This window comes from Paroedura picta, chromosome 2 (assembly GCF_049243985.1).
Source record: "Paroedura picta isolate Pp20150507F chromosome 2, Ppicta_v3.0, whole genome shotgun sequence".
NCBI classification, from domain to species: Eukaryota; Metazoa; Chordata; class Lepidosauria; order Squamata; family Gekkonidae; genus Paroedura; species Paroedura picta.
The window spans coordinates 150812799-150836257 of NC_135370.1; the positions used below are offsets into that span (position 1 = coordinate 150812799).

General features: G+C 45.4%; 1 protein-coding gene across 1 annotated transcript; it reads right to left on the reverse strand.

The window, feature by feature from the left end:
* Positions 1-104: 104 nt before the first annotated feature.
* VIPAS39 (VPS33B interacting protein, apical-basolateral polarity regulator, spe-39 homolog) lies at positions 105-23253 on the reverse strand. The gene is made up of 20 exons (XM_077323333.1): positions 22783-23253; positions 19041-19133; positions 17777-17873; positions 16688-16828; positions 15125-15163; positions 13489-13553; positions 12670-12726; positions 11015-11107; positions 10186-10219; positions 8767-8869; positions 8536-8563; positions 8288-8361; positions 7592-7667; positions 6734-6868; positions 6193-6234; positions 3899-3988; positions 3391-3477; positions 3007-3096; positions 1700-1804; positions 105-967 (listed from the first exon to the last, which is right to left on the reverse strand). Exons 2-20 carry the CDS (start codon positions 19131-19133, stop codon positions 947-949), a joined length of 1470 nt encoding a protein of 489 aa, XP_077179448.1. The 5' UTR covers positions 22783-23253; the 3' UTR covers positions 105-946.
* Positions 23254-23459: the final 206 nt, after the last annotated feature.

A 23459-nucleotide genomic window follows, 5' to 3' on the forward strand; every position in this document is an offset into this window, starting at 1 on the left:
TCCCCATCATACTCACCACTCCGTAGTGATTTTGTAATTGAAAAAAAAAAGATGCTCTGCTATTGGTACAGGGAGATTTTACAAGGAAATACACAACCATCACATGCAGGTAGGCGAAACTTTATTTACAGGAACAGAACATAAAAGATCAAGAGGATTCTGGAAAGGGTCCCATTTCGTACGGAGCAAAGCTCCAGGCCTGTGGCATAACTTAGGGCAGAAGTACTAATTAGTTTGATCAGCTCTCATTGGAGGGAGAGGACTCCAGCTGTCCTGTAAGCTCAGCAGGATTATTGATTGGCCCCAAGCAGAGTTAGCTTCAAGTTCACAGGATGAAAGTCCAAGTCATTAAAATGCAAGTATCTAGAGAGGGGAACATGAGTGAGGTTTATCACAGCACCCCTACAATCCAGGACAGTCCTTATGTAGCCTTTTCTATATAAGAACACCGGTTACTTTGGTTAATTCTTAAGTGCTTCTGAGGGCAAGAATAGTACTCAGAAATTCCTTTCAAAGCAACAAATGTCTTAAGCTTCAGATATGGTTGACAGGGAAGGTCTGGCTGCCTCTTCCTATATAGGCTTGTGGCGGGGAGGATGTTGTTGTTTTCAAATGAACAGGCCAGTGGCCTGCAAGAAGAAGAAGCACCAAGTTCTTCAACCAAGTCCTTTTCTTTCTGTACAATGACGTCCATCACTTGGCTAAGATGACTGCAAAGAGTGTAGACTTCAGCCTGTCTGCATTGTATTTTGTTAGCTGAACATCTCTTTTGGCCAATACCAGTGCCTAAATGTTTGCTTCTGTCCCAGGATCCAAAGGCAGTGCCAGGTGACAGGCGAACTAAGCAACAGTCCAAAACAACAAACACAAGGTTTGGCAACTGGTGTTGTGCCCATTGTTGTGCTAGCAAAGTAAGGCTTCTTCCACAATGAGTGAGCAGCTTCTCTCAATTTTTCCACCGGATTTGCTGAAAAAGAACAGGATACAGAGGGGGCATCAAAAACAATTGCAGTTCTAAGCACATGATGCATTAAAGAGATCTGAATGATTTTGAAAAACTTAATTCAGCCAGCAAAAATAAAAGGGTTTAATTCAGTCATCAGACACCTTGCAATGAGACTAAAGAAGAAGGTGAGAAAGTGATGAGAGTCCATTTCAACTGTTAAATGGGAAAGGCTAATAAAACTCAAAGGATGTTAATTGAATATAGGAATTGGGAGAAGATATTATAAGATTTGTTTTTTTAATTTTACATCCAAATAGATTAGCAAGAATTTCAAATGAACTAATTCTGTTTTGGTAATGCAGTAAAAAGATTATTTCATATGTGAGGGTGGGGGAAATATGGAGTATATTGCACAGAGACATTGAAGAAATGATAAGCTAGAAATCTGAATGCTCCTCAGCAATCTACTTTTAAGGAAACTTTCAGAAAGAATTTAAAAAGGAATACAGAAGTTTTGTAATTAATTTAATAATTGCAGCAAGAATGATGATCGGGCAGATATGAAGACAACAAGTTATACCAGGGGGAAATAAATGGTTACAAAGAATATAGCAAATTTTATGAATGGATAATATCTCAACATATGCATACTTTTGGGAAAGAAGAAATGTTGCTCTTAAAAAAAAACCCAGTATATAGTTCCATTTCCACCCATGTGTAGGCAGGCAGCAAAATGGATTTAAGCTTTCTTACCGGGTTACTCAGGATACTATCAATCTTCTCCTCTGCTGGAGAACCACGGTCAACTTTACATCTATATGCCATCAGCTGGAGGCGGTCCTTCAGGTCTTTATACGTCTATTAAACAGCAAAAGTAGAAATCAGTGCTACTGTATTACTTTGCATCTGGCTCACCTGCACTGGGTGCTACTGTCTGGGATCATATTTTCAAAGACCTCCACACCTGAATCTTGTTGGAAGGGAAGGGGGCATGCTAATGCGGACCATTCAGAAACTGAACTTCTTTTTTAAAAGTTACAACATTTCAACAATGCAGACTAAACTCACTGCTTTTGTCATTCACCATTCAAGACACCAGGAGAGAAATAGGGGGAGAAAAAAACGTATCAGAAGAGTTGCAAATTCTGGTTGGATCCTATACGAGAATAAACAAACAAGAACGAAGAACCCTTGCTTCATTTATCTTTACACCGCCCGTGGCGCCGCGGGCGCCACGGACTAAATAAAACAGTAAGCCCTTGGAAGGCGGGCTGTGTCCGGGATGAGGAAGGGTGCCGATTGGCCCCTTCCTCATGACAGACTATCGGAGGGACCAATCGGCAGGCGCGAAGCGCCTGCCGATTGGTCCCTCCGATTCCTTGCCGGAGCAACTGCGAGCCGCGCGTAGCGCAGCTCGCTGTTGCTCCAAGCCAGCCGGCCTCTAAGAACCTCTAAGAACCTCTAAGAACCTCTAAGCTCTAAACCTCTAACCTCTAAGCCCGCGAGCCGCGCCCGCAGATCGGGCCGCGCCCGCGGATCGGGCCGCGCCCGCGGATCGGGCCGCGCCCGCCGGCCGCGCCCGCGGATCGGGCCGCGCCCGCCGGCCGCGCCCGCCGCCGCCCAGGGAGCCCCCGGCCTCTAAAAACGCATCGCCGGCACACGAAGATGGCCGCCGGCAAGAAGACCGCGCCAGGGAGCCGCCCGCCGAAGGAGCTGCCCGCCGAGAAGAAGCCACCCAAGGAGCTGCCCGCCGCGAAGGAGCTGCCCGACGTCGCTACAGCCCTCTCACCGGTAAGCTACCTTTCCTCACCCTGCCCTCGCCAGTCCCTCGCTCTCCACCCCCCTGCTAGGGCCCATTGTATTTGGAATGCAATGGGCTCTTTTACTAGTTCTGTAATAATTTAATAACTTCTACCGTAGCCTTGGGATAGGTTTCCTCTTTCTCTTATTGTATTCACTACAAACCGTCCCACTTGTCACTATTTGCCAATCACAGATTTAACAACATGCACAGCAGGAGCAAGGGACACCCCCCCCCCCCTCGTTCCAGCAGGACTCACATCTATAACAACATCATGGCACTTGTATTTCATGGCAAGGTTCAGCTTTGTCTCCACATCTTCCACTAGGCGAACATACTCCTGCAGGATCTGAACAAGATGAATGGGTAGTGTCAGCAAGACTAGCCAGAAGCTGTCCCCAGAAGACTAGCCAGAAGCTGTTCCTCCATCCTCCCCACCACCTAGACATTTCTCCAACAAAACCCAAGTGCAGCCAGTGAAGACTCATCCTACTGATTGCCCATCTAAGCAGAGCTCAAAGGAAAGCCTGCTTCTGCAGAAAATGCAAACTAGAATGAAATGGCTTCCTGCCTAGCAGACCAAGCCAGCCCTAGAATTAGACTGGCAAGCATGTTGCAAAAGGATGTTTGCACATTCACTTACCTGCACTGGGGCATTATTCCGCTGTAATATCTCCACTACCCGATGGAAACCAATGGGAGCTTTCTTCTTTGTGTAGCCCAGCCAGTTCTGAAACCATATGAAGCATTAGAACTTGACATAGAGACACACACAGGAGAGTGCAGAGAGCTGGGGAGAAGACACCTGACCAAATATTTAGGAACAGGCAAGAAATAGCTCCTCCTGTATGCTAGGTGCTCCAATGGCCACTTGGATGGGCCATTTTCTGACTATCTTTATCTGTAGGATTTATCAGTAGACTGCTGTCTCTGATCATTGTATTTCGGGCTGTGTGTTTGTACCCCAAACCAGAGAACTGGAACAAGCTTCTTCTTCTTCTAAATGAGCTTGTCCTGAAGGTGTCATGCATAAGGAGGCTCCTTATGAAGATGCTAACACCAAACACAGAAAGGTTCTGTGACAAGCAGTATGATTCATGGATGCACTTCAGACAATGAAGAACTAATATTTTGCTTAAACTCCAACCCACCTTGGTTGTGAATAGAGCATCTACATCATGCCAAGCCCGGAGTTTGGCACGAGCAGCTAGAGCTGTCAACACATACTGTTTATCTGGAATCTGAAAGGAGAGAAAGGGAAGGGTTAGAGTGCAGTAAGGCAGAGGGTAGATTATCATCTGACCCAGTAGTTGGTTTCAGGCTGATTAATAAGCAGCTGTGAGTTCCTGAGATTCTTGTAAAAAATGCTAAATGAACTGGCCCACAGTCTAAACAATATCAAATAACCTGGATAATTTAAAACAGATTAGATCTGCCTCAGACTGTTGAGAGTCTGAGTGGGCACTCTTGCTTTGTATATGGAGCACATATTGGTATATTACTGAGTTTCTAGTCAAAACAGAAATAGCCCATGCTTGCATTCCAAGGATTTGGACTTTGCAAAAGCTAGGAAGCATCATCCATATTACTGGATTACACTTCCAATGATCTAAGGCAGGTGCTGAAGGAGGCTGTGGTCCATCCTCTACTGAAAAAAAAAAACATTGATGGACTTGCAGGATCTGGCCAGCTACCAGTGGCCCTGTCTCGCCCTTGGTATTTCTGGGGGAGGTGGTTGAAAGGGCCACCGTGGACCAGCTACTAGCATATCTAGAGGAACTTCAGTTTGAATTATTTTCAGTCTGGTTTCTAGCCTGGCTATAGGTTAGATATGGCATTGGTCGCTCTGATGGACAAACTTTGATGACAGCTGGATTGAGGTGAGTTGGTACTGCTCATGAAGCTGTATCTCATGGCAGCATTAGACATAGTCAACCAGAAGCTTCTGGCTCACTGCCTTGCCAATGCGGGGATAGAGGGAACAGCACTACAGTGGCTGGTCTCCTTCCTTCAGGGTCGTGGACAGACAGTAGCAATTGGGGAGAACCTATCACACCGCAGCCGACTCCCTTGTGGAGAACCACAGGGTGCGATCCTCTCCCCAACCTTATTCAACATCTTTATGCACCCTCTTGCACGGACTGTCGGAGAATCTGGACTGTCATCAATACACCAATGACACCCAGCTCTATCTCCTGATGAGTGGACACCCGGACTCACCCCTAAGCCTGGAAGAATCAACAAGATGGATCAAGCAGTGCTGCCTGAAACTCAAGCCTCAAAGACAGAGGTCACGTGGCTGGGTAAGAAAGAGCCAAGCAAGGAAGCACGCCTATCCTGGCTGGACCATGTTCAGCTTACAGCTGTTCACGAATCCAGAAATCTGGATGCAATCTTGGATGACAGAGGCGCAGGTCACAAGAGTAGTGCAGTGGGTATTCTTCCATCTTCACCAAGCCAAGCTACTAGCACCCTACCTGGCCCTGGAGCATTTAGCCACAGTGATCCATCCCTAGACTAGACTTCTTCTACATTAGGCGTACCCTTAACCTCAACCCAGAAAACACAACTTGCCCAGAACACAACTGCCCAAGTCCTCACAGGAACTTCTTCAAGGGCCTATATTCAAACTATCCTGTGGCAGCTGCACTAGTTGCTGGCTGAATTCTGGATCAAGTTTAAGGTATTAGTTCTCACCTCTAAGGCCATTCGCAATCTGGGCCTAGCATACCTAAGGGACCGCCTTGCTGCCTGTGTCCCCTGAAGAATGCTGCGCTCTGCAAATTCCAACCGGTTGGTAGTCTCCGACCCCAAGAAAGTATGCCTGGCCTCAATCAGGTGGAACAAACTCCCTGAAGAGTTCTGGGCCCTGTTGGAACTAGCCTAGTTTTGCAGGTCTATACCAGGTGAAGCTACTAGCACCCTACCTGGACCCAGACAGCTAGCCACAGTGATCCATGTAACAGTCACCTCCAGGCTAGGTTACTATAATGAGCTCTCCATGGGCCTACTCTTGACCCTGGTCCAGACTGTGGATGCTCAGGTCCTTACAAGCACCCCATGGAGAGTTCACATTCGATTTGTTCTCCAGAGGCTGATGTGGCTGCTGGTCAAGTTCTGGTTTCAGATTAAACCTTCAAGGCCTTACACAGTCTGGGACCTGCATATCTTAGGGACCACCTTTCCGAGTATACCCTCTGCCAGTTCCAAACTATTGTTGGTGCCCGGCCCCCAGTTGTTGGTGCCTGGCCTCAACCAGAACCAGGGCCTTTTCGGTCCTAGCTCCAGCCTGGTGGAATGAGTGGCCAGCAGAGATCCAGGCACTTGCAGAACTGTCAAAGTTTTGAAGGGCCTGTAAAATGGTAATCTTTCACCAGGCATACAGTTGAAGAAGCAGAGCAGAAATATCCAAAAACAACTAAATAAATCACTCCAGGTTCCTTACCTTAAAGGTTTTCTTTAGGTTTGCTGGGCTGCTGAATGTTCCCTGGAATGAGGAAATATAGCCTGCTCAGAACACAGGAGACAATGAGGGTGGTACTATGCCATCCTAGGAAGTACCACATGTGGTAACAGACATTCTAGAAGAAAGTCATCTTAAGTCCTGTCTTTTCTTGCAGTGCATGATATAGTCTCCTTACAGCTTTACTCACAGCAAATCAAGAGCTGCCTATTTATTGTCTAGGCAGGAGCCCCAAAGCGGCAGCAGCTTGTTGGAGTGCATAAAGGTTGAGCTGAATACACAAATCAGCTCCAAATTCATGTCCCTTCCCCAGAAATACTGCAGTACCCATGCAGCATGTTGTCTACCTAGAAATTAGGAAGAGAACTGTACGGCTAGTCACCATAAGATGCTGTCTGGCTCTTCCCTCTCTTTGAAATGGCATGGGGGTATTAGTCAGGCTTTAGAGAACAATACAGAGGATCTTCTGAACCCATTTCCAGCTGGGGACCCCATCCCTGACCACCCCAATTAATAGCCTAACCTCAGCCTCTGTGTAATGGTAGAAGCAAGAGTAGAAGAGTGTGGTGACCAGGGGCATGTTTAGGATGGAGGCCTTTCGTGGGTGTTTCCGAAATATCTCCGTCTGTCCAGCTGCTTCTAAATGCTTGTCGTTTGCCTAGGAAAGTAGAACAAGAAACATGCAATATGAAAATCAGATAAGGCTGGCTTCAAAATGCAAGTTAAATCCCAGGTTACTCATGGCAGGAAGTGTATTCACTGGAGTCCAGTTATTATCTCTCCATCTTCCAGACAGGGACTTTGTGTGTGTGTGTGTGGGGGGGAGGGTGAGGATAAACATAACATATGTCATATACATTTCCTTGGAGCTTCTTAGAGGAAGAGCAGGATACAAATCAAAACAACATAGCCTGATCTTAATTTTTTTTAAGATTAGAAACATTTTATACACAAGATTTTTATAACTGGATGACAGGCAGTAAAATATTAGCACATTCTGAAAACTACTAAGTCCTTCAACAGCTTTCCTGAAGTTTGGGCTGTGGCAAGGAAGCCAGACCATCCCAGGAGTAAGCACCATTTGCAATTTGGGGAGACCACTTTTGAGAAGAATCTCAGGTTAGGGCCAAGGAGACCTTGGCTCAAAACCCCACACTGTCACAAATCTTCCTGGACACTCACTCAGCCTAGCCCAACTCACAGGGTGAAACTGAGGACAAAGTCTGCGATATGGGGGAAAAGAGAGAACCATGCATATTTCTTTGAGCTCCTTGGGAAAAAAAAAGGGGGGGGGGAGATAAAAATATATAGATCAAAAAGCCAGGAAGAACAAACAAACTCTGCCCCATGTGCCCCATGGCCAAAATAAAGCAGCACTTACTTCAATGATGATCTGCCTCTCTAGGAGTGTATAATGATCTTGGACAAGAGCAGAATCTTCTGAGGAAAACGGCAACCTGCATAGAAGAACGGTCTCTCAGTCTTGCTTCGCTTTGGTGAAGCTCCCTCTCTGGGGGAACTCGATCCTGCTTTATCCATTAACGGTTACATTTCACTATAGACTAATTTTCACCCCTCTGACATTTCTCAGTCACCCCAAACTGGTACCCTTTATAATAATAATTGCTTGATCCCGGTGGCCCGAACTTCACAAATGAAGCGTTCAGTTTGTAAAGGTGTCCATCTCCAGCATCCCAACCATTAAGGATGAGAAGAATGAGGAAGACATAAACACAACCCCTGATCCAGCTGTGCCATTAGGTCAAAAGAACTGTAGTTGGCCAGTGACCTCTGCAGATGCTTCACTTGACTTCCCTCGGGCTCTTCAGTTGTGCAATTTTAAAGGGAAAGTAAGTCCATTTGTTGGGGAAGGGAATGGCAAACCACCCCGGCATTGAGTCTGCCATGAAAATGCTGGAGGGCGTCACCCAAGGGTCAGACATGACTCGGTGCTTGCACAGGGGATACCTTTACCTTTAAGTCCATTTGTGCTGCCCTCACCTCACTCCAAAGCACTACTTTTCTTACAATCCTATAATTGGGGTGGTGAACATTATCTGCCTAACCCTCCTCTTACCCAATGCAACTTTTCAGAAACTCTTTTCGCTTCTCTGCATCCTGGATAGCCAGGTGTTCACGGTACTGGGTTAACTAGAGTGGGCAGAAAGAGAGACAGAGAACAAGCTCAGGAAAGAAAACATGTTCGGTTGAGGCACTCTAGCTCTACCCAGGGACCAAATCCAGTGAGATGCAGAAAGCAGATTCCCAGAGAACATCTTCAGTCCCCCCATTAAACATGAGCCAAAGCTTCCTAAAGATACTCACTGCAACTTCCTCCATCCTGTCCAAGAACCTGCAAAGGAAAAACAAGCATCAGCTACACTCTCTCTTATTCCCCTTTCAGAGTAACACCTGGCGTGTTGTGACGGCCCCACTCTACCACAAAAATCACCGGGTGACTCGGGCCAGACAACCCAACAGGGTTGCTGTGAGGGTAAGATGGGGAAGAGAGAGGACAGCGTATTCCCTGGAGGAATAAGAACTTGATGGTCTTACCTCAGCAAGTCCAGGAGGAGCTTCTGGTCTCCAGTCTCTTTGAGAAAATGTATGAAATGGTGTAAGGCCACCTGCCGCAGCTCCAGCTCCCGGAACAGAACTTCTGCACCAAGAGACAAAAGGGCTGGGTCAGGCCTGGATTGTTCCTGTACAGATCAGTTTTATAAGGCTTCAGAGCGTGCTAAATCGGAGGTATTCTATTTCCGATAACAAAGCACGAGATATAAAGACTGCAAAATCCCATCCACTAAGATCAGCGGTTGACTGTCCGTAAGAGCTCATGAACAAGGTAGCAACCCTGAATATGAAATCGTTTGCTATTCACTCTGCAGCAATGTGGCTTTTTTCTGACAGAATGTCGCTTCAAAGGGGGCGATTAACACCAAAATTCAGGTTCAACAGCAAAAACCTACACAATGGGAGTGGTCATGCAAATTCATACTCTGGAAGTACACTTCTAAGAGTTCACTCAAACTAAATAGCTGCACAGATACTCTGCTTCACATGTCTTGACTTGGTGATTTTCACTGCTTTCTATTCCCACAGCTTTCTAGCTGTCATGAACTCTCCTACAGCACCAAGGGTCATCTCCTAGTTGCACGACATGGCCTGGGGTGGTGAGCAGTTTCTAAACTTCCTGTAACCCCCATTCCAACAAGAGCAACACTTTCACACAAGAATTGTGCAGCTAATTGACTGGCCATCCTGGATCCCAATATCTTTCTCAAAGGCAATGTTCCTGCAGCAGAGAAACTGCATACTCCTAACTAGTATGTCCACTGAATTGGCTGCTGCACAAAATGGAGTTGCACAAATGGTTATTACCTAGAGTTCTGCTGGTGAGGAGGAACAACTTGAGTTCCTACCTCATGACTAGCAAATACGGCTACAACCATTTTGTGTGGCAAGGCTGCACCCCAAACAACCCCTGTGAAATTACCCCTCTTCAGCTCACAGAGAAGAGAAATTTTATTGCTAGTGCTGAAATCAGCATTAGCAAAGATGCTAAAGAAATACAATTATTTCTGTCTCCCGGAAAGTCTGCTAACCTGTCCTGCTCCTATGGAAGGCACCGAGATTGAAGAGTTAGATCCTGGTTTCCCCCATTCCCATCATCAGGCAGCTTGCATCACATGCTTGTATAATTGTGTCAGACCAGGCTGTCTAGTTGCAGCTGACTTATGATGACCCTGCAGGGTTTTTGAGGCAAGAGGCCAACCCTGGACTTCCTTGGTGCTAATCAGGGCCAACCCTACTTCAGTTCTGAGATCTGACTAATCTGGGCTAGCCTGGGCAACCCAGGTCAGGACTGCATAAGTATAGCATAGCATAGTACGTATTTTTAAAATAATACCAGAATAAAATATCAACAGAACTTGCCCAAGTCACTGAATCTAGGCACTTTACAATTACACATACCTTTCTTTAAGGTTCTCTTCAGAAACACTAGAACCTGCAAGAAAACAGACATGCTCTTCAGCTGACCTGATTCTTCTCCACAATATCTTGCAGTATCACTGGGAAAGGCAGCTGAGTGCCACTCCAGGGCTTTTAAGATCTCACTAGTACCATCTCTACTTCCAGTCATTTTGCTCTTTTAGCACTGGGCTATTCACATCTGGGAAACATTGGCGTGTAAATCACAAAGCACACATTCCTTCACACTCAGTGGTCTGGGAAAACAAGTTACAGAAAGGCTCTTGTCCCTACAAAAAGGAAGTTGGTAGACAAGCCACAAAGACCTCTGAGAAATGGTTCAATATCTCATTTGGTTAGCAATTTCAGAAGGACTGGGTTTCTTACAACACGTTTTAATCTGCTCCTGGTCAGCGGAAAAGTGGCATATGTCACTTTTGTTTTTGATGATCAACTTGGAACTGATTTCACCAGGTACCTAGCAGAATAAGAGACCCCTCCCCTGTAGACACTAGAATCAGCTGTGTGCGGCAGATCCCTCCCCCAGGGATCAGGGAGAGGGTTTGCCTAGCCCTCCTCCCCAAACCTCTTAGCAGGATATCAATCCAAGAGCAGCCTTATATCTGAAAAGCTTGTTTACAAATGGGCTGCCTATGACATTTAAATTTAGAGACGTTTCAGGAACATATTGGCAAAGACTCAAGGGGCTTCAAAGAGCCCATTTGCACTCCGCATTCTTAGAGGAAAGCTGACATTTCCACTGCAGCTGGCTTCACAAGGTCAACTTTCCCACCCAGACTCTGCCCACAGGGAATAACACTGCAAGACTCACAGCTGCTATGACATTGCCATCGTGTCCTGCAACAGCTTCATCCAGCAGCAGCAGCTTCTCCTGCAAGGAGTGAAACCTCTCCAGGGAACAGACCTGGAAGGGGAGGATGTTAAAGGAAGGTGAGTGCAATGGAATGGACAGGCAACGGGAATGCCTGGACCACAGAGATGGCTGCTAGAGCCTCTTGTGCTAGAGCCACACCTGGGTAGATATTTGTATTTATTTATTTAGTGCCACTCCCCGGATGGTCTCGCGGCGGTTTACATCATAAAACATTATTAAAATATATAAAACCCCAATAAAAACTGCTCTCCTTGCAATACAGGAACTGAAGCGTGCCAGCACAAGCCGTTTCTAAGGGCCTGGGATCAGACACGATTGAACTTCCCTTGAACGTCTAGCGATGTGATGTTATGCTCATGAGTTTGCTTTTTGTGAGTGGCTGCTGACTGCAATGCAGCAGTTATTAGAGGCTTCTGCAGCACAAATCCACTTTCCGGCAGCTTGTAGAGCCTCTCGAATCCTTCTTGGCCAACTGCAAGACTCCAGCTCCAAGACAGAGCCTGACTCACTATCTGAAGACACTGGCCTGGATCCTATGAAGTCTGTGGAAGGAAGCATGAGCGTGTGGTTCTCTCCCGCTTTCTCCAGAACTCCAAGATGCTGTTGGCAGAGGTTGTGGGACTCAAGGAGACATAAGGTCATGGAAGACTGGGGGACTGTAGCCAGCAGGAGAGAGAACCTGGCTACTTCCACGGCTCGAACAACAGAATTCCTGTTGACTAAAAAAGGAAGAGGGAGGGCAACTGCACGAGCTTCCCCCTCCTCGCTGCAGATGCTGGGCCTACATGCCATCTTGTCCTGGAAAATTCTGCAAAATCCACCTGACTCAGCATTGTGGATGTCTTGGAGAATTGCTGGGGGTGGGACAGAAGTACACCCACAAGCCCTTTGATAGGATCCTGCTTTGCAGGTTCAGAAATAGCCAAGTGGCACTCTTCCCCCAAGGGCCCTTTCCGCCATGTCAGCCTATTTTCCTTTGTAGTCCCTTGTCCTAGCCTCCAAAACCACCTTCCTTCTAAAGTGCACCAATACCTTTCATGCCCTATTTTAGGCAGCCTCCAGAGAAGAGTCAAATGATAGGCATAAATGGCTGCTTATACATATTTACGTAGCATATTATTTCTTTGTTATTTCCAAAGGTAGCCGAAATGAAACTGCATCACCCCCCTTATCCTGCAACAGAACATTACTTCCCTCTCCAAATAGCAGCAAGAGAAGAGTCCTAGATCTTTGGATGCTTTCTCAACATACCTGCTCTACAGCTGGTGGAGCCGTAATCCCCCATTCAAGAAAGACTCATTTCCATTGTGCCTCAGGGACTCCTACTTCTGCTATTATAATCCATTAACTCTGGAAATTAATTAAGCCCTTTTCCATACAAGAATCAACAGAGAATTCTGGAAAGCCCCCACAAGCTATATCTCTTTTACAAATCTGCACTGATAGAAGCAACAATGGTGTGAGGAACGGTCTGACAGTGCAGCTCTAAACAGGGTTACGCTCTTCTGAATGTATTGAAGTCAATGGGCTCTGCTTATAAGACCAATGAAAGCATACAGTTTCTCAGAAGCAGTGATGGAAGACCCGCCTACCTTGCCTCTTTGCAGACGCCTAACAGTCTCTTTAGGGCTCCAGACACTGTCGTAGTCCTAAAAGGTAAGTACACAGGATGCCTTTAACATTTGAGAGGTCCAGGCTTTGGCTTCACCTATTGAGGTGTTGGGGGGGATTATGCAATCCCATTGCTTGTATCACATCATATGAGTCACAAGGGATTCAGCAGCTAATACTGCAAGCCTGCAAGAGGCACATTGTACAGGAACACAGCATGACATGTAGAGGGTTGCAAGAAGGTATCGAATCCCATCATGCAGTCCTTCAAGGGACAAGACTGGCCCAAAGAGCTGAAGGGCACTGCCCTAGGGCATACAGCCATGCTCTCAGCCAGTGACAAATGGCACATGTAGGTACCAACTGGGGAACACTCTGTGTTGTCCATCTCCTGATCTGGTTACTGACTAATGCCAAATACATCCAATGATCTTTACCACCCATTATTTACATCAGTAAGAATTAAAATGTCCACCACTGATTTTTTCTGGCACAGTAAAGCCCAGGAGCATGTCTATCTCCTCTCTCTTCCAACCACTATTGATCATGCAAAGGATCTCCAAAGGTTGGAAGAGAACTGAGCCTCCATGCCTGGCCTCTTCCTCTATAAGCTCTGTTTCTTTGCAGACTGTTAATGCAAGCAGTCAGCAGTGTCTTTTGTAGTGGGTCTCCAGCAGACAGACCTTGAACAAGAAGACGAAGCATTTATATCCAGCAGTCAGATAGGGTTTGATCATGCCATTTCAAAACTCCTCATCCCATCATGTTGCCTATAACCCACACATTCAAAATGCACCTACCTTATACTCTGCTTTGGGTCTGCGTAGTTCTGGAGCATAATTTTTAAATCCTGTGTCGGTGAGAGCTGTGTTGGGAAGGGCAGGATTATTTATTTACACATGTCCATTCCACTTTCCTACCAAATTTGAGCCCATGAGGGAGCTTACAACTAATGAATCTTCAAACAGAACCACCATGGAAAAACTCCTACACCATAAAAAAAGAACCTCTACACCAGGGGTAGTCAACCTGTGGTCCTCCAGATGTCCATGGACTACAATTCCCATGAGCCCATGGGAATTGTAGTCCATGGACATCTGGAGGACCACAGGTTGACTACTCCTGCTCTACATAATCACAGCAAAATAATTTATATTTATTTATTTATTTATTATATTTATATACCGCCCTCCCCAAAGGCTCAGGGTGGTTCACATAAAACAGAAACTATACAGATAACTTAGATTAGCAGGTGAGGTGATAACAACAAGCAACATGGAACAATAGAAAAATATGGAAAACATTAAATTAACTGATAGCCCAGTGAGTTTGACGGAATTATGGTGGGTGCCATAGGAGGGAGGCTCAGGAGGAGGGCCCTTGGGAAGTGGTGGTACAGGTCAACCTCAACCAAATGCCTGGTGGAGGAGCTCCCTTTTGCAGGCCCTTTGGAACTGTTCAAGTTCTGACAGGGCCCTGATATCCTCTGGGAGCTTGTTCAGCTAGGTGGGGGCTAGGATGGAGAAAGCTCTGTCCCTGGTTGAGGCCAAGCGAGCTTCCCCGGGACTAGGGATCACCAGAAAGTTGGAAGTACTGAAGCATAAGCCTCTTTGGGGGGTGTAAGCAGAGAGGCGATCCTTCAGGTACACTGGGCCCAGACTGCGTATGGCCTTAAAAGGTGATAATCAGAACCTTAAGTCTGATCTGGAAGCTGCTGGAGGATGGGCTGAATGTGGTAGAATGCCAGCTGTGCTACCATTGCGACCTGAGCCTTCATTGAGAGGCAGGCATTAAGAATCACGCCCAGGTTCCTGGCGGAGTGGGCTACTGATAGCTGCGCTCCATCCAGGGTGGGTAGGCATGCTTTCTAACTTGGGCCCTTCCTGCCCAGCCACAGGACCTCCTTCTTTGAAGGGTTGAGCTTCAGACGACTCTGCTTGAGCCATCATGTCACTGCTTCCAGGCAGCTGGCTAACATTTCTGGGGGAGAGTCAGGACGGTCATCCATCAGAAGGAAGAGCTGGGTGTCATCAGCATTTGGTGGCAACCCAGCCCAAACCACCGCACCTGTTGAGGAAGAGGGCGCATAAAGATATTGAACAGAATTGGAGAGAGAACTGCCCCTTGTGGGATTCCACATGCCAGCTGGCATCGGTTTGATGTACTCTCTCCTAGTGCTACCCTCTGTCTGCAATCCCAGAGGAAGGAGATCAGCCACTGAAGGGCAGAGGCTGTCCAGGAGATGGGATTATGGGAAACTGAAGACAGGGAGACAGATATAGGTAGGTTGGCTGGTTGGTGGAGAGAAATAAGAAAGCAAAAAAATGGGAGAATCTATGAGGCAGGAAAGGGAAAGAGGATATGAGGGAAGGCAAAAATCAGATGCCCCCTGAAAGTCCTTGTGGGTCCTCCACCTGTATAAATCTAAGTTCTTACCATCAGAAAGTGACTGAAAACTCCCGTGTTTGTTTCTTCCTGAAAGAAGACACAGAAATATTTCCATTTCCTTATACCTGAAAAGCAACATTTAGTTAGGCCTACATACAAACGGTAAGGACTGGGGAAGGCACTGGCAAACCACCCCGTATTGAGTCTGCCATGAAAACACTAGAGGGCGTCACCCCAAGGGTCAGACATGACCCGGTGCTTGCACAAGGGATGCCTTTACCTTTACATACAAATGAAAGATCATGTAAAGCCTACATTTTCAAATACATTCACATAATATACACCTCCCTCCCAAATATTTTGTCAATTTGGGACAATTCCCTACCTGAAAACTAAAGGCTGAACTGCTCCTTCAACTTTGCCTGGGCTATACCTATTCTATCTCTCTTAAACCAGGCTGTACCCCACAATTCATGAAGAAAGGGCCACACCTGGGGCAGAGGAGTGCTTCCTGTGCCTTTCCACTCCTGTCTGCTGTGTGTGACATCCACCAGGCTCTACAGGGATCCAGAGTGGCTTTTGAGATCAGACACTAGATCAGGGGTGGCCAAACTGTGACTCTCCAGATGTCCATAAACTACAATTCCCCTACAGTTTGGTCACCCCTGCACTAGATGAATATGCCCCAGATGGGTTCATATTTCTATACTGACAAGCTTAATATTTAACACAGGAAGAACAGACATAGAGGTAAATCTGGCCAAAACTCAAGCCAGCCCTTGGACAGCCATGAGATGCAGACAATAGCATGTGGAGGGGGCTCTAAAACCCACCAGCAACCAGAGGCTGTCCAGAAGCTGACTTCCCATGCAGATTCCTCCATATTTAGCAGCACTGAAGTGCACAGTTCTTGCAGGCAGCTCTACCTTCTTCCAGCAAATGGAAGATCATTGTGCAACACAATAAGGAACTTAACAAAGAAGACTTTTATTTATTTTTCTATTTGTTTCCCACCACTCTCAGCTGACTTTCGGCAGATTAGAATGTTTGCACCTCAAATATTTCTGCATGCAGATATAGGAACTCTGCCTTCAAAAGATGAACAGTACGCTTGTCTCTACAGACAGAAGAATAACATGTGTATGCCAAAAAGTATTGGACTGATAAATTAGACACAAAAACCCATATTTAATCTAATTTCAACTGCTGTTATGTGAAGTAGAATCACAGTAGAGTCAACCACTAAACAGTAGAATCAACCACTACACAATTTAAGAAGGAGTACAGATTTTTAAAAACCTGACAAACAACACACTGCAACCGCATCTGGCGAGATTAAAGCATCCCCCCTGGTTGCATGCTACCTACGAGGCATGACCCCTGTCTGCCCACCCATCTTGCAAGGTTTCTGAAAGAGAGCCACAAAACGAAAAATGTACTACTGCAGGTTAACTATGCATACTTTTCAAAACGTGACTCATGGACACTATAATAAAATACAGTGTCAATCACTGGGAACATAAGGGACAATGAAAATGTCTTTGTTAAACCGGGCCCAAAAGTCAGTCTGCTGCTGCCCAGTTCCTGGGCTTCTATACAGGAAGAATCTACCTTTGAAAAAGCTGCTTAGTGAGTAGGAAGATGCTTGTTTAGGGAAAGATGAAGCGGAGGAAGAGCTCTTTTGCAGGCCCAGATCACTTCCCTCTGGGGCACTGTTGGTGGAAGCAGTCTCTTTGATTGACCAGGAAATGCCTAAGATGGGGAGAGAGGGAATCTTAAAAAATGCTCTTAACAACTGTGTTTAGTTTCAGACATTTATTTCCTGCCTATTCAGCTATCAAACCCTGAAGGCAACTCACAACAACAAATTATAAAACCTCACACCTGAAACCCTACAGCAAAGCCCAGATCTCATCACATTGTGTGAACTGGGATTACCTGAAACTTGCCCAATTTCTTTCCATTTTCTAGAGAAGAGTCAAAAGTTGAACTGAAAGATAATCAAGAATCCCTGTCAGATTTGGGAGTTCTTAATTTATCTCTCTTTCAGCCAGACATAAATGATGCATACAACAGCAGGGTAGTTATGCTGTTTACTTGTCTATAGACAAACATAAAGGACCCAAGTTAAACACAGCAAAGCAGTGGATCATGAACTGCAAGGGCTCTGAAAAGAACCTCTTTGTGTAGCAGAGGACAAAAGCACCTATCAAGTCTAGTTTCTTCCACCTGGATGGGAAAAAGACCAATCCAATATTCCATTTTGCTTACTAAAATTATAGATATGCAAAAAAAAAAAAAACCCAACAATTAGGATTAGGATTAGATTCCCAGTACAGGCCTCAAGTTACCAGAACTCTTCCTTAGGCAGGATGTTCAGCAGAACAGAACATTAAATAGAGAAAAACAATGCTTAGAGTAGAGAGCATTAAACCCTATCTCAGTCTTAAGAAGACAGTGCAATCAAGATCCCTGCTTGGATTTTTTTTCTCCTGAAGTGGATCACCAGGATTACCTTTTGTGATCAGTTTTAGTGGTTTAATTCCCTTCAGTTGACTGTCCTTGTGTACTTTCTACTTGGGAATGAAAGACGGGTGGACAGAATTCAAACTGAGAGCTAAACATGAGCATCAGTCCAAATAATTATAACTTTGTACACATTCCCTTCCCCAAATCCATTCTGGCTTTCCCTGTACTCACTGCCCACAGGCTCCCCACTCCAGCTGAACTTCTCGAGATCATCGTCATCATCCACAATATCGCGCAGGCTGTTCACTGCTCGTTTAGATTCCTTCAGCTACAAAGAAAACCAAAGTTAGATGGAAGGCAGTCTCTACTGTTGGCAGAGAACCTGCACTCCAGGTACAGATGTACTCTACATTGGTGCAAACTAAATGACATTGGTTGCCCAGAAACTATTTTTTAAAACCCTGTCAGTTAGATTCATGCTAGGTCTCCAATAATACCACAGATTTGCAATGCTATTTTGTTATTACAGCATTTTAATGGAAATTATATAATTTTGCACTTTGAAATGTTCTGGAAGGGAGATGAGTGGAGAAAAAGAGTTACTTGGAGAAAGGGCTAAGGAGTAAGCTCTGGACTTTTGCATAGCATGCATATTTTGCATTCTGAACCTACAGCCTTCTGCAGATACTTTTCCAATAGGCCTTCACAATCACAAGGGTTATATACTTCTTTTGTGAATAGATTACAAAACACAATACACACATTTCAGTTTTGTGACATAAACATAAGCGCCCTTTGAATCAGATCCAGGGTTCATCTAACTTCGCCACTACATTGTTCATACTCAAATCTGAATCTAAATAAATTAAATAGCAATGCTAATAGGATCCCACTGCTCAATTTCCATCATTGCAAGATGGAATTGTCCATTTACTTCTGCTTCCTGCTTCCTTCTATTTAACCAACCTCTAATCCATAAGTGAATCCATTTGCTTATTCGCCCAGAGCCGTAAGGAAGGGCGGTATAAAAATAAAAATCTAAATAAATAAATAAATATTCTATGATAATTAAGCTTACTCATGAATCTTAGTAACCCTTTTGGAATACCAAGTACCGTATGTCAGGGGTAGTCAACCTGTGGTCCTCCAGATGTCCATGGACTACAATTCCCATGAGGGGCTCATGGGAATTGTAGTCCATGGACACCTGGAGGACCACTGGTTGACTACTCCTGCTGTATGCAATCTCTACTGGATCACCCTTATCTGCATAACTGATAACCTGCCAAAAGAATTCAAAAGTCCAAAACCATTAAAAAATTTGTGGCCAATCAGAACAGAATATTTTGCTTTCTGTTTATAAAAATATTGCAAGTATTCCTCATGGTACAGTTCACCACAATAATACAGTATGCAAGAACTATCCCTTATGCATGTTTTAGGCAAAAGAGTACTGCAAAATAAATTATCTACTCTTTCAGACTAGAAATGGTACCTGAGAGAGTTCATCATCTTCATCATCAAAAGTGAATGCTTTACACTTGGAACTGTTCCAGTATTCTTCTTCATCAACCTTCATTCTATTCATCTGAAAAGAAGAAAGACTTTAAAAATCTACAAGCAGGAACATAAGAAGACCCCTATTGGATCAGACCAGTGGTCCATCTATTTCAGCACCCTGCCTCACAATGGGCAACCAGCTCCTCTGGAGGGCAAAAACCGGGCATTATTCAAGACTTTCCCCTGAAGTTGCCTCCCAGTTCTGTGACTCAGAGGTTCAGTGACTTTGAATGTCACCTTGTCACCACAGGCACCATGGCTAGTAACCACTGATAAACCTAGCTTCCATAAATCTACCATAAATCTACCTGTTTATTCCTGAGGCCATCGCTATAACCTCTGGCAGAAAAGTCCACATTTTAATCATTCTTTGTATAAAGAAATACCTCTGGATCACATCATTCAAAAAATTCAGTAACCAAAAAGGAATACCCAAAAGAAGCAGAAGATTCTATGAAGAATATATGTGTGTATGGTAAGGGGGAAAACTATGACTGAGGATATGCTGTACCACTTTGTCACAAAGTGATCTATGAACACATATTCAAAACTTCACACCAACTGTTTTGGGGGGGAGGGAGATCTGGGGTTTGCTATTTTGTTTTTGGGTTAGCTATTATTGCAAGTCACATTGAACCAGAAGGAAAGGCTAGATATGTTCTGATGGATGATGGATAAATGTTCTGATGGATAAATTGAAGAACTGCAATCTGGATTTTCAGATAGTTAGGTGGATAGGGAATTGGTTAGAGAACCGCACTCAAAGAGTTGTTGTCAATGATGTTTCATCAAACTGGAGGGAGGTGAGTAGCGGGGTACCTCAGGGCTCGGTGCTCGGTCCGGTACTTTTTAACGTATTTATTAATGATCTAGATGAGGGGGGTGGAGGGACTACTCATCAAGTTTGCAGATGACACCAAATTGGGAGGACTGGCAAATACTCCGGAAGATAGAGAGGAATTCAACAAGATCTGAACACAATGGAAAAATGTCATAGTCCCATTGTATACGGCACTGGTCAGACCACACTTGGAGTACTGTGTGCAGTTCTGGAGGCCTCAGTTCAAGAAGGACATAGATAAAATTGAAAGGGTACAGAGGAGAGCGGCGAGGATGATCTAGGGCCAAGGGATCAAGCCCTATGAAGATAGGTTGAGGGACTTGGGAATGTTCAGCCTGGAGAAAAGGAGCTTGAGAGGGGACATGATAGCCCTCTTTAAGTACAGTATTTGCTGGCGTATAAGACTACTTTTCCCCCCTGAAAAATATGCCTCCAAGTGGGGGGGTCGTCCTATACACCGGGTGCACTTCAGTTGGGATAGACATAGCTGCCCATAGTGGCCCATAGTACTGTAATGTAATGTAACAAACTCTATATTTTGAGTGGAAATGTTGGGGGGTCGTCTTATACGCCCAGTCGTCTTATACGCCGGCAAATACGGTATTTGAAAGGTTGTCACGTGGAGGAGGGCAGGATGCTGTTTCCGTTGGCTGCAGGGGAAAGGACGCACAGTAATGGGTTTAAACTACAAGTACAACGATATAGGCTAGATATCAGGAAAACATTTTTCACAGTCAGAGTAGTTCAGCAGTGGAATAGGCTACCTAAGGAGGTTGTGAGCTTCCCCTCACTGGCAGTCTTCAAGCAAAGGTTGGATACACACTTTCTTGGATGCTTTAGGATGCTTTGGGCTGATCCTGCATTGAGCAGGGGGTTGGGCTTAATGGCATGTATGGCCCCTTCCAAATCTATGATTCTGTGATTCTTGATAAACATTTCAATAAATACATAACAAAGTTTGAGTCCAGTGATACCCTCAAGACCAACAAAGTGTTATTTACAATATAAGCTTTCACATGCATACACGTTTCTTCAGATACATCTGAAAGCACACAAAAGCTTATACTGTGAATAAAATCCATAGGTCTTAAAGGTGCCAATGGTCTCAAACTTTGTTCTGCTGCTTCAAACCAACACAGCTACCATCATAAATCAATAAATACATTAAATTAAGAATTGGTGATCCATTTGTGCCGTTCATTTCAGGAAACAGAATGGATTAATCAATAAAACAGATGCTGCCCAACATAAAATATAGCATAAGACATATGGATTTTTTTGGGTGGATGGGTGAGGGTTGCTGCTACACTCTGCTATTCTAGAATCAAGTATTTGAATACAGGTATCTGACTATCAAATTGTTATTTAAACACCCTAAATCAGGGGTAGTCAAACTGCGGTCCTCCAGATGTCCATGGACTACAATTCCCAGGAGCCTCAAAACAGTTCTGACAGGCCTATGGTTGAGAATTTGGGCACATTATATTTCAGCTGGCCTCCTGACCTGATTCCCATCAAGATTCCATCTTTATATAGTGCCCCCTCCTCTCTCCCCAGATGGGAGGCAGAATTAGGCAAATTGTATTTGTTATATATTTAGTTATGGATTATATTGTATTTTATAAGCAATTTAAAGTTGAGATTTTAAAAGTTTGACTGTAGTTTTACTTTTTGCAACCTGCCCTGAGTCCTTGGATAAGAGCAGACTAAAGTTCTGAAAATAAATTAAAGAACTTGCTTTGAACATGGAACGTTCCTGCTTCTCTTCCTATTAGGGTTATATGCTGCTCAGGCATCCAGATCTGTGCCCTGGGATTTGGACTGTTACTCAGACCAATGTAGATGAATTGCTATAGCTTCAAGGGGCTTCGTGTCTGTTTTAACTTTCCCTAATATTTCCAAGCACTTCACCCTTTTGTTGGAGCCCATACCACCATGCTGCAGGCCACTGGCTATTAGACTGATGATGTTTCTTTAAGATGGAGCATCTTTGGCACAGGAATGAAAAGGGTATTTAGAATACATTTGGGTTTAGAATGAAAAGCCACAATCACACCAACACATGCCCAATATTTCATTCATATATATACATGCTGCACTTAACTGCACTGCTGATCAGTTTGCCCAAATATATTGGATTCAACAGCAAACCATCCCCAAAGGCACCAGAAACTGTGACAGCATCCTATATCTAGGGCTGAAATAGATTACACCCCACACCTGTACTAATCTGTTTCCCTCAATATTTGCAGTGCACACCCCTACAACAATCAACCTATAGAGCTAAATGGACCAGAAGCCAAGAGAGTCTGAGGCTATCAAGCACTCTGGCCCATGTAAAGTATTTTCCTTAAGAACCACACCCACTACAGCAGTGGTCCCCAACCTTTTTATTACCGGGGACCGGTCAACGCTTGACAATTTTACTGAGGTCCAGGGAGGAGGGTAGTCTTTTGTCAAGGGACATCGCCGCCTGAGCCCCTGCTCCGCTTGCTTTCCCGCCGGCGCCCCTGACTTCCCGCCGCCTGCTGGGGCGGCGCTGCCAGCAGCAGCTGTGCAGTGCCATGCTGAGGAGGAGCCCCAGCCATGCTGGCCACTGGAGAGCAGCAAAGGTGAGCAGCAGCAGAGTGGCAGGGCAGCCCCCGGGGCAGCAGCCAGGGAGGAGGATGAAGAAGAACCGTGGCCCGGTACCGACTAATCCACGGATCGGTACCAGTCCATGGACTGGGGGTTGGGGACCATTGCACTACAGGACAAAATCCATGGCCCCAATCAAGGAACACATGAGCGTTATCTAGCACTAGATATCAATGTCCCCTAGGATAGAATCACATACCCTTAAAAGAGTAGATCGCCAGGAACGGGTGCTACCAATGGCCCAGGTATCGGATCATGCAGTCTCCCAATTCATATTCATTGTTGTACTCGCCCTTCTCTGGACCCAACAACATTGCTGGGTCCCCAGCTTCTCCAGAACGTCCGTAGGCAGGGAAAAGAACCGCTGCTTTCGAAAAGCGGCTTGGTATCAGTAGTTTCCAAGATGGTCATGTTCCATTCTTATTCAAGGGATGCAAGTATCAAAGAAACTACAAATCCCACCACCTCAGACTTCCCGTTCCCGGCAATGACATCTTAAATCGGAAGACAAGGTCTACACTCTACAACTTCCGCAAACAACTAAAGACCGTAGCCAGCGACTATTTCGCCACTCTAAGGAATGGTTGGGCTTCTTCAGTCTGAACAAGAGAGGAGTCACTGCGGAAGCGGAAGCGGATGCGGCCGGGACCATAGAGATGGGGCCCCGACCGAACATCCAAGACTTTAAAATCGTCAGGACTCTCAATTACTCAGCCTCAGGCCTCGAGCCTCTCTATGACGAAGTTCCTTTTTTCACCGGAAGTCCGGCGGCCACGAGCATCCCTCCTCCCCCCTCCCTCAGGCCGTGTGGTTCCGACACGCCGGGAGAATTTCGGGAGCGGACGCGGCTGAAGAAGGCCGGGTCGGGTACTCTCG

What these genes read in the sequence shown, in the direction of transcription:
- VIPAS39 (XM_077323333.1), bottom strand. Translation starts at nt 19,133, where the DNA reads ATGAATAGAATGAAGGTTGATGAAGAAGAATACTGGAACAGTTCCAAG. An exon ending in ACAGGATGGAGGAAGTTGCA is followed by an intron (nt 8,362 to 8,535) that starts GTGAGTATCTTT and finishes TGCCCACTCTAG; the next exon opens with TTAACCCAGTACCGTGAACA. An exon ending in AGAGGCAGATCATCATTGAA is followed by an intron (nt 6,869 to 7,591) that starts GTAAGTGCTGCT and finishes CTACTTTCCTAG; the next exon opens with GCAAACGACAAGCATTTAGA.